Genomic DNA, 12,053 nt, shown 5'->3' with positions numbered 1-12,053 from the left:
AATACACTATGAATAATGACCACCTGTGTCCTTCAAAACATTTTCCTCATGATGATCTTGTGAAATGGGTAATGCATATCTCCCCATTTTATAGTGAGGAGGTACAGCTAGTAAGTTCACTTGCTGAGCTCAGAGCCAGAATTTCAATCTAAATCTTATAGCTGCAAATTAAGTGTTGTTTCCATTGTGCTACCTATACCAGATGCTCATATCTAGTTAGAATGTTTCAGCTCTACTTCTAGTCTCTTAGACCTTATTTATTATTTTAGAAAATAAAACCAAGCAAAGTTTATGACTGACTAAAAGGTTTTTTGAATATAGATTGAAATTTCCTGCCAGATAAGGTGCTTTGAATTATCTTAAGTTTTCATTACAACATGATGGATATTCTGGGTTTAATTGCCAAGTATATTTTCCCCTAACCTTTGTACATCATGTAGGGCACTCTCAACAGTTTCCCAAGTATTGGAAGTTTGGTTTGTGCTCGCTTCCTGCAGAACATCGTTAAAACTACTTGATTTTCTGTATAATTTTGCATTAGAATATTATTAGTCTATAACGGGGCAGAGGTTAGATCTCTGTTGCTGATGAAAATCTTTTTCTTTGTAATGTCTTTTGAGTTAGGTAATGTTTGAGTTCCTACTCTGTTAATATAATCACTGTCTTATTGAAGGTTGCTTTTAGTCCTTCATAATATCTTGACCATTCAAATGATTTGGTCTCTTAATTGCCATATATTGATAGCCTTTTCTCATTCTTTCAGCAGCATTTGACACTGTTGACTACTTTTTTCTGATTGTTTTCTTCTCCATGGTTTTTTGTGACACTGTTTTCTTAGGTTCCCCTCCTAACTCCTTTGCTGATCTATATACCTATCCCTTGTCTGTCTTCTGAGCTCCAAGCTTGCATCACCAGTTACCTCCTATTAGATAGCTCAAACTAACTTGATCATCAGCTAGCAAGTATTATTTAAGCAGCAACTGCAATTTGCTAGGCATTAGGGATACAAAGACAAAAACTAAATAGTCCCTGCTTCAAGGAGCTTAAATTCTGTTGGGGAAATCAATACATAAGTAAATAAGTATATATAAATAAAGGTAAGGTAAATTTGGGGTAGTGCTGGTAATAAGCCTTTGTTTAGAATTATCACTTGAATAGAGAGTTTTTTTTTTTTTTTAAAAACCTTAACTTTCGTTTTAACAGTAATCAGTACTGTGTATTAGTTCCAAGGCAGAAGAGTGGTAAGGTCTAGGCAGTGGGAGTTAAGTGACTTGCCCAGAGTCACACAGCTATGAAGTGTCTTGAGGTCAGATTTGAACCCAGGACCCCCGAGCATCTCTACACCTGCCTCTCAATTCACTGGGGCACCTAGCTGTCTCCTTAAATAGAGTTTTGAAAGACAGAGGATTCTAATAGGCAGAATTGTGGTAGAAGTTCATTCCAGGCATGGAAAACAGCCAACCATAATGGCAGTGGAGATTGGTGATGGTATCATACATAATGGACAGTGAGAAGGACAATTTAGCTATATTATAGTATGAAGGGAGGAGAATAATGTACAATAAGGATGGTAAAGTTGCCCAGGACCAAATTGTGAAAAGTTTAAATGCCAAGCAGAGGAGCTTATTTATATGTGATCCTAGCAGTGGTAGAGAGCCATTGGATTTTGAGTAGGGGAGTCATGTGGTCAGACTTGTTAAGAGAATAATTTTAGCCTCTCGGTGGAAGATAAATTAGAGAGGCAAAGCCACTAATGCTGAACAAGTAGGAAACTGTTAACAACAGTCAAAGTAAGATGCAATTAGGCCTAAACTAGGTTGGTGGTTAAGTAAATAGAGAAAAGAAGAAAGATGTGAGAGATTACAGAGGTAGAAATGACATAATTTGGCTTCTTATCACCTATGTTCATTAGGCATCTTAAAGTTAAATTGTGCAGATTAGAACTGTATATCTTTTCCACCAAATCCAAACTTTTTCTGAAATTCTCTAATCCCAAAGGAATTTACATTGTCCTTTATCTCCCAGGGTTATGACACCAGCATTGTCTTCTATTCCTTACTCTCTTTCATCACACATATTGAATCAATTGCCATATCTTGTGGTTTCTGTTGTTCACTACATCTCTCATTTCTATCCCATTCTTGTTACATGCACACATATACACAAAATCACCTACATGTAGATTGATTTTTAAGTGATAGTCTTTTCCTAGAGCCCATGTTCTAAGCTTTGCCAAGCTTGACTGAAATTCGGTCATGCCACATTTATATAATATTTTGTTTAGAAATAATTTTACAACAAGCTTAGGAAGTAGATAGTATAGCAATTAGTCTCAGTCTTGTACATAATGAAATTTAAGCCTCACAGAGACTGAGATTTACACAGGGACATAAAGGGTGTTAAATTAGAAGAGCTAGGATTAATACCTAGATCTAGGACCAGGACTTTCTTTTAACATTTGTCAGGGAATAAATTTCCATTTTGCCAACATTTTGTACATCATTTCTAGTTTCTTGGAGCAGTTCGTTGTGTTCAGTGAGCTCAGCTGACTTTTAAGTGACAGGAAAGGCTATGAAGGTATTAGAGAATAACTGATTTCTAAAACCTTATTTTGTTTGTTTTAGCACTGTATCATAGAACTATTGAGCATTATTGTGAACAGAATTTTCTTTGGAGAGCCATTGGGGCAGTTGGAAATGGGATGGATAATAGCTTCAAATACTGCAGTATAGTTATGTTGCATAATACACTTGCTATGTAATAACAATAATCCAAGATAAGATACCTACTTTAAAAGGCATCAGAGCATAGATTTAAGAGAAAGAGTTGTCAGCCACAAATGCCCACTTTAAATGAGTATCACTTGCATCAAACCACATAGCAACCACTTTATATGCATACGTTATAGAAATCAAACATCTATCTTCGCTCATTTTTCACACAGGAATAGCTAATAACATCTTTAAATATGGAAGACCAATATTATATATATGATTGTAGCTCAATTCCACCTCTATATATTTTCTTCCAAAATGGTACAGTTGTGAATTGAGCATTTTCAGAAACTGAGTTGTATATATTTCAAAATGATCGGCTGTTTTCATGTTTTAACATTCTTATTAACTGTCATTGTTTGACAACATGGTCCATCTACATCAACTGTATAAGGAGCAAAGCAGTGTTGATGCCAAGTATTCTTTTTTTGGAAGTAGTATTTAATGGTCTTGATAAATATCTTTAAAAGGATTTTTAGAATTTCCTAGTAATACATAGTTTGTTTCAAAACAATGCTTCCTTGTTGGCCCCATAATAATTGGGGAAAGTTATTAAAAGTAACTTTTTAATTTTGTCAGTGATATTTTCAGTACTGCCCCTTGTATTATTCTAGCCTCAAAGATTCTTTGTTATAGTGATGCTATGTCCATTTTTGTTTTTGCAACATAATAGTATTAACAGTTGAGATTATGCTCTTTGTGCCTCTATTTTCTCTAAAGATAAAATACATTTTTTGAGAATCTTTCTTCACTATGCTAATTGTAGGAAAAATCCTTTTCTAGGACTATGAACCAAAAGAAGAGACCTTGCATATGTAAATTTTCCTTGAACTGTAAGATCTTCTGTTTGAAGATCAATTTCTTTTCAGGGATAAAGTTGGATTTCATGTGTAGGAAAATAATTCCAGCTCTTAAGACTTATGCAGAACATGCTATGGTTATATGTATTTGAATTTGATTGTCTGGTGCTTGTTAAGCTTTATGTCCCTTTTTTTTTTTTTTTTTTTTTTTGAGCAGCATATCATTTGATTAGTTATTCTTCCATCTTGGATTCAAAGACTTGTTTCAGACATCATACAGGTCTTGATCCCACTGCAACTAACAAAACATTTGTTTTGGTGTAGTGGACATTACTTGAAATGAGTACCTTTGAGGGCTAGATTTTATTTATAGAGATTCTTAGAATAGTGTGTATAAAAGGTCACTTTATGCTAATTGTAACTTAGATATTGGCTGATGATTCGTGGATCATAAAGGGTAATCATTCGTTAAAAGATAATATATTTTAATGATTCCTGGGCCTTGCTTTGTTTCCTTACTGGCCTTCCCTTTATTTTCCTTTCAAGTGCTGAGTAAGAGCATTAATCTTGATTCTGCCACTTAAACTTCCATGAAGTTTTAAAGGCCTATTAACCTAATTCTTGTTTGCCACATGGAGACCAGCTTCCACTTTCTACTTGTTAGCCTGACCACATTTCATTCTACCTGGCTTTGGAATAGTTGCGTTATTACTGTTACTTTCTGCTTCTCCCTTTACCTGATCCCTTAAAGTGCCAATTTTTCTGTTCCCTCTTGGATTACAGAGTTATGAGTGGTACTGCTGTGCTGATGCTTGAGGTATCAGGTAGCCATAAAAGCCAGAGAGAACTTTAGAGCTGTAGCTGCTTCTATTCTTTTCACCTGGGCATAGTATTGAGGGTACCCTTATCCTTAGTAACATGGAAATGGCATAGGATTGTTAAGCACTATTTTCCTAATTTGTTTCGCTTTTTTTCCCTACCAATTGTTTTTGCCAAAATCTGGTTTTCGTTTGAAACATTTTGTCAAAAGATAACTTCATCTTCAACATGAATCATCAGTTGTAAGCTGATGGCAAAATTTTTGAGCATTAAGAAGACAAAAAGATAGTCTTCTCACATAGAGCAAATTCAGAAACATTTTTTAAAATATTGCTTAAGAAAAAATTCCAATAGAGAAATGTCATAAGGAGCACACATTTTTTCAAATGTTATGTGTGTTCAAGGATATTAATAACTGGAACTACTTAATTTGCAACAAGCAGAGAATTCAGTTTTGAAACAAAAGGGAGAAAAAACAAGACTAAGAAGGTAGAATGTAATCACCTTAAACACTTATATCATCTCGATGATATTAGAGCTCCTTGTTATTGGAGAGAGGGAACAAATAAAACTTTGCTTCTTTAAAACTCTACACATGCACACAGACATATATCTATCTATCTATATCTATCTATGTATCTATATATATATATATATATGTAAATATATACACACATACACATGTGCATATCTATAAAATATCTTTGTGAGTATCATTAAGAGATTCCTAAGCAATATTATGTTGTATTCTCCGACCTATTATAATTATTAAATTTATAATTATTAAAATTGTCTTTACTGGACATCTTACAATGAGTCCATTATGTGGATTAGGATAAAGAGTAATAGATGTGACATTTCAAGGTTTTCTAAGCCTACAAAGTTGACTGTATCCAAAATTTTAGAATTTATTCAAGTGACTTCTTAGGTTTGCTCAAAATCATCACTACTAGCTTCCAAGCCTGGCTTATGTTTTTGTTTTTGTTTTTGAAGAAAAAAGGTTAAAAAAAAAAAAAAGAATGACAGTCAAATCTGAACTACCAGCCTTTGAGGTTTATAATCCATATAGATTTTCAATATTCAGGCATAATTGACACTAGTTAAATGCTAAATCAATAGGAGATAAATGTAATAAATATGGTACTATTTAGGAAAGACTAAGCAAGACTTAGCAGGAAGATAGCTTAAAGTTTGTTTCCTACTTTCTGCTTTTATTTGGTTGCTAAGACAATAGAAAGTCATTAGGATTGGGATAGAGGATTAAGTTTGAGGAGCTTACCTTCCTCAGGTGCTCTGTGCTAACTGAAGCTAAAATCTAGATTGAAATTTGAAAAAATAGCCTGGTGAAGACTGTAATATGAATACTTATGTCTAAATTAGACAGACTCTTGGTAATACTTCTAATTTCATCTAATCTTCAGGTTACGCACAGTAACAACAATTAACAAAAGAATTTTTACGTAAATACAAGAAGTAAAATTAACTAACTTCAACTTCACATTTTAAGTTAAATACATGGAATATTAGATTAAATGATCTTTCCAAGGACATTTCCAACTCCTAAGATAATGTGGTCCAGTTGAAAGACATTCAGACCAAGAGATAGGAATGAAGAAGGTCATATTCGTTAATATTTTATAATTGTGCTTTAAGGGACAGTATTTTCGCTGCTTTGAGAAGATAGATGACATCTTTTATGTTCTGAAATTAGGCTGAATTTTGAAAGAGTTTATACAACTCTGACTTATTTAAAAAACAAAATAAGTCCATCTCCTTTCACTTTGGCAGGGGGATGAAGGGAGAAGAAAGGGGAACAGAGAGAACAACCCATATTATAACAAGAGGACAGTTTATGTTGACCATTTTTAGCTGAATTTTCCTTTTGTAAGTAAGTAGTAAGAAGTTGTTTTCTGAAAGATACATGTCTTTCACTTCACATATCACCAATTTTTTTTTTTACTCTCATTCTCCAAAGGCTGCCTTTATATTTATCAAAATCAACAAACCAAAGCCACTTCTTCTTTCATTACATTTTCTACTTTCATGTTCTGTCATTCTGAGACCTTTTTTCTTTCCCTTTCTCTGTCTTCTTTCCCCCAGCTGTCTGCAGCATCCAGTCCCTCCAGTCACAGTCCTCACAGAGCTTCAGGAAAGGACCCTTTTGCAGAGCTCTCTTTGGAGGATTTCTTATAAAACACTTTAGGTATTGCTTGTTGTTGGGGGAGATGGGGACTCTCAAGAAATATACATATTTATATATTTTTAAATTGCCATTAAACACTATTCTCCCCTTCTCCATTTGCTTGTTTCTTTAAAGGAATCTAAATTTTCTTTTCCCAAAATAAATAGAGGGAATATTTGGGGACGTTCTTAATTATAAATGAAAAAGTGTGAGATTGAAGCATCATTCTTCATATCCACATTCATTCATCAATCACTGACAGTTAATGTTTGGGTTCATACAGCATCCTATAAAAATAGATGGTCTAGATAGACCAATGTCTTGGAAGAAATAAAGAGAGCAATGCAGTTTTGGCAGATTTGTATTAGTTCTTGGTTAGAAACAAATTTTTAGTATAATGGTCATATGATCATGGTTAATGGAAGAATTCATTACAAGAATCTCTGAAGGATCGCTGTTGTATGTGTACTTTCTACACTTGGCAGAATCGCCCCACCTACCCACCTCCTCCAGAATTGCATAGAAAAGCAGGTGGGTGCTTGAAAAACATAAATAAAGGTGTTAGATACTTAACTTGATATTTTTTGTTTCCTGAAAGATTATTGTTTCTAATTGGATATACTTCCTATAGTTAGGGACTTTGCACTTGGTAGATTTTGCAGTAGTTTTTTAGTTTCTTCCTTGGATAGCAGTTTTAAGGATAGTACCAGGTGTATTTTGTTTTTACTTTGAGTGAATGAAGCAAGTCCTGTTGAAAAAGTATTTCTTAATTACTCTTTCCAAATCACTTTAATTTCCCTAAATAAATGTAAAAGAATTATATTGACCGTTGAATTCTAGTTTCCTATTGAGGTGAGAGATATATATATATATATAGGTATAGGTATAGGTATATGTGTATGTATATGTATATGTATATCTGTATCTATATATATGGAGAGAGAGAGTTGGAGTCAGAGGATTTAGGGTTAATGGTGTATATGTGTGTGTGCATATGTACTTTATTATTTGTTTAATTAGAAACATGGTCCTAAACTTCCCCCCCCAATTGTGTTTTTATAGAACTGAAACAACAGAAGTTTTATTTTCATTGAAAGATGTTCTGATCTTGTAATAAAAAAGTTGTACTACTTAAAATTTTTTTTCCTTAAGTGTCAGCATGGAAATTCTTGCTCTGATAATAAGATAATACTTACTTTACTTTACAGCCAGAGTTTCTGAAAAACATGCTATGAGCACTTCGGTGACAGTTGAATGCCAAAGGTCATAAAACATTTTTATTTCTGAGAAAGGATCCTATAATGCCATGAGTTAATTTTAGATTTTCTTCTTTTTTTTTTTCTAGATACAGTTTATGTAATCCAGTGGAAGAGAATGGAATCGTTTGTTCCAAAAAGACAAGTGCTAAAGCAGCAAACCCCTACTTCCAGCAAGATCCAAATTGCTGTCTCATAAACTCTCCTCTCTTCCATTAGAATGCTGCAGGAACCCAATGAGGGGCCCATGACAGCAATTGGGACTAGTCTGTAGGAGAAAGCATCAGTACAGTATAAAGCCAAGAATTGCCATGATTTAAGACTAAGATCTGTCTTTTTGGTGACTAACCCTTCAGTTCTTTCAACTCTTTATTAATACCCATAATCAGTAACCTAGCAAGAGAAGCCCTTATTTGGAAAGTGTGAAATTTGTATTTGGAAAAGCTGTATGGAATGAAGAGCTGTGTGTGTCCTTGACTGTAATTTAACAGACTCTTTTCGGGGATCAAAATCATAACTCTTATGCAGTACCTTTCTTTTCAATCTTCAATTGTAGAAACAATAACTAAAATTAACTTTTCTTTAAAAAATTATATATTCAGTTTGCAGTAGACATTCCTTATGTATTTGTATTTATTTATGATTATCAATTTAAGTAACATTAATATGGTATCAAACCTCCTTATGAAAATGAGTATGGATGTATACAGTATGTTTGATTTTTATCCACAAGAATGATTCTGATTCAGAATGCTTTTCAGCTGACATACAGAGCACTAAATATTTTACAGCAAGTCCATAGATATGAATCTCTTAGAAATTCTCAGTCTGTATGGGAATTAGGGAAGAGTTATGAATGCATTAATCCATATAGTCAATTCTGTGCCTAGATTTTGCAAGGGAACAGTTCACTGACTAGGAAAAGCACTACATTTTTAATTCCACATTAGTGCATCTGGAAGGAACTTTATTGCTTTGTGCTTGGCATGTCATTATTCTACATTTGACATTAGGGCCTCTCCAAAATGAATGTGAGAAATTGCTTTCACTTTAAAGACTTTCCTTCTTTTCAGTAAAACTCTAGGAGGTATTATGTGGGGGGAGGGCAAAATCCTGGAAACCTTTCATTTGGCTTGTGCCAGGTTTATGATCATGTACCTTTTAAATAAGGGGAAATAGTGTCTTTACAGATGTCTAGCAAGAGTTTAGTTAATGGAGAATTAAGCTGCACTGTTGATCGGTGCTTTGTGTAAATACATCTTAACATTTGGGTGAGAGGGGCCTTAAGAAGGACAGTCAGTAGTAGGAAAGCAATTCTATACATGAGTTAAGCATACTTGTTGCATTGTCTCTGCAGATTCTATTTTTGTTTACAATATTAAAATGTATGTTAGCAAAAATGGGTGGATTTTCAAATAAAATGCAGCTTCCACAAAACTTTTGTTACAGTATTTTGGTCTGAGGTGTTTTTTTTTTCCTTTTTGCTCTTTAAATGTGCTTAGTTGATTGCTTTGCTCATAGAATAAAATGTCAGCTATCTAAATTTTAAATGTCCAGGAAAACAATATATATTATATGTTATATATTTTTGGCTGCATTCTGGACTTATACTGATAAGCCAAATAAGTCACTAAAATTATTAGTTTATGTGCCTAACTTTTTTTTTTTAATCCAAACAATGTAAAGTTCAAGAGCATATATTTCTCTTGAGATTTGGATATTTTATGATTGAATGTAACAAAGGTGCCTTCAGACCTATATAACTAACTACCTATGGTGTATTAAGATTCCTTATCATGTTGTATGTGAACAGAGTCTGGGATAGATGATTTAAAAAAAAAAGTTAAATGCTCCAAGATTTTCACTGCTGCTCTCAAGAATTTAGTTATATCATAACTATGTACTTCTTTTTGCTTCAGTTAAAAAGAAACAATTTTAAAAATTCAGGATGAATGAATTTAAACTACTTGAAAGCCTTTGCAACCATAGGTGTAATGGTTCTTCCAAATTGTCATGGTAAGAGATATTTAAAAATTTGTTTATAAAGTTTATATTAACTGACATATTTATTTAAGCACCTATTTTATTCTGAGAGTCAGTTTGGTGTAGTGGTTAGAGTGGGCTTGAAGCAAGAAAGATCTGGGTTCATCTTCTCCCTCCAACATATACTCAATGAGTGACCTTGGTCATATCACTTCATTTCTCAGTGCTCTAGGCAACCAACTCTCTAAGACTTGTATTGGTAGAGGACATTTCCTTATTTGGGAGTTTACTGTTCAGTGAAATCACAGGATTAGTGCCAATCTTTATCTTATATGCTAGATGCAGGGAAAACAGAAAAACAGACAGAAATGGAAATATCCCTGCCCTACAGTGCTTAAATTTTACATAATATGTAATTATATATAAAATAAACATAAGGCAATTTGAGTATATGAGGAAAGAGTATATGAGACTGGGGGTTCTTAATCCTTTTTTTTTTTTTTTTTTGCATTATAAACCCCTTTGTCAGTCAAATGAAACCTTCTCAGAATCATGTTTTTAATTACATAAAATAGTATTAAAAATAAACCAATTATATTGAAATATAGTTATCAAAATACTATAAGAACAAGTTCACAGATCCCAGGTTAAGAACCCCTGCTATAGAAAGTAATTGAGCTTTGGAGGAAACTAGAGATTTTAAGAATTGGGAGTGAGGAGGGAGTGGATTCCAGGTATGGAGGGCAGGCTGTGCAAAGACTGATCTAGAATATCTATCATGTATATACAAGAAATAGCAAAAAGAGCCAGTTTGGCTAGACCATGCATTACATGAAGGGAAATAATGTACATTGAGCCTGGAAAAGTAGGATTAAGCAAGGTTATGAAAGTCTTTAACAGTCAAACAAGAGCTTACTTTTGAGACTAGAGGTAAAAGGAAGCCACTAGAGTTTCTTATGCAAGATGGGGAGATCCACTAGGAGGTTATTAGTGTAAGAGCCAGTAGTGCCAGGTGAAAGGGATATGGGATTGGTAACTGGAGAAAGAAATTGCAGTTGGATAAGGCAAAAAGCCAGAATACAAAGGACTTGGAAGAAAATGAGAGGAAAGGAAGTAAAGTCAATGAGAATACCCACCTGGGTGACAGATTGTAAGATAAGCTGAGATTGATTAGGAAGGGAGGAAAATGAAACTGGAATGAGTTATGGCTTGGAAGAGTACTAAACTGGGGAGAGACTAGACTTCACAGTGAGGAGAATAGGTTTATAATCTGCCTAGCCTTAGATAGAATGAAAAATGAGCAGAGAACTAATGATAGAACATTATAAAGTTAGATAAAAGGAATTTCATAATTCTTTGTCATGAAGGTGGAATACAATGATGATAGATTCAGAGGTGGGCCTTTTCGTTGTAGGTAGTTATGGTAAAATAAGGGGGAGGCAGTTACAAGAATTGGGAGCTTAGAGTACCTATGGGAATATCAACATGTAAATAGAAGTCTCCTAGAATGAGTGAAGGAATGAATGAAAAGTGTATCTTAATATATGGAAAATACTGAGTTAAATGATTGAAATACAAATTAAGAAACCAGATAGTTCTTGCACTCAAGCTTACATTTAAATAGGGGAAAACTATCCATATAAATGGGTGGTTAGGTGAGAGAACTGTGATGGTGGATCTATGGCACGTGTGCCAAAAAGGGCACACAGAGCCTTCTCTGTGGGCATGCCTACTATCACCTGCCAGAGTTTGTTATTAGAAAGCCAGAGGGAATAAGGGTGGAGCTGTTCTCCTTCCCCTCTCCATGGTCCTGAGGACATTCCTCACCTCACCAGCCCTTCCACCCAGCAGCTCAGTGGGAGCACTTCCTCCCTCCCTTGTCCTGGGGTAAGGGAGGGGCTAGGGGGCTGGGGTGGTGGTAGGGCCCGGCATTCCATCTCTAAAAGGTTGGCTATCACTGATGGCCAACCTTTTAGAGATGGAATGCTGCCCTGCCCCCTCCAAACAATCGAGTGCTGTGCCTATCCACCCCCAGAGACCATGTGCCATCACCCCCCATTATCCCACACAGGGAAGGGAGAAAACTCTCCCAGTGGGCTTCTGGGAAGAGGGGCAGGAGAAGTGAGGAATGTCCTCAGCTAGTGTAGAGAGGGGAAGGGGAGTGGCCTGAGCACTCTGTTCCCCTCCAGCTCTGCCATCTGTGAGCTGCCCAGTTTACCCCTGTGCATTCCCATTGGGC

The 12,053-nt window shown here is 34.8% G+C and overlaps 1 protein-coding gene across 10 annotated transcripts in view; it reads left to right on the top strand.

Moving 5' to 3' along the window:
• Positions 1-9,282, top strand: part of PICALM (phosphatidylinositol binding clathrin assembly protein) — a 128,132-nt gene extending 118,850 nt beyond the window's left edge. For 9 of the 10 annotated variants that reach the window (XM_044668211.1, XM_044668208.1, XM_044668210.1 and 6 more), the window contains 2 exons: positions 6,494-6,596; positions 7,921-9,282. In XM_044668211.1, the coding sequence (XP_044524146.1) occupies positions 6,494-6,586 (93 nt within the window). In that variant the 3' untranslated portion in view covers positions 6,587-6,596; positions 7,921-9,282. The remainder of the gene's footprint in view (positions 1-6,493; positions 6,597-7,920) is intronic. The other variant, XM_044668205.1, reaches the window with a different exon arrangement.
• Positions 9,283-12,053: the final 2,771 nt, after the last annotated feature.

The sequence above is a fragment of the Gracilinanus agilis genome, chromosome 3, assembly GCF_016433145.1.
Source record: "Gracilinanus agilis isolate LMUSP501 chromosome 3, AgileGrace, whole genome shotgun sequence".
Lineage (NCBI taxonomy): Eukaryota > Metazoa > Chordata > Mammalia > Didelphimorphia > Didelphidae > Gracilinanus > Gracilinanus agilis.
Note: the sequence above shows the minus strand (reverse complement) of the source record. Positions and strands in the feature narration are given on the sequence as shown.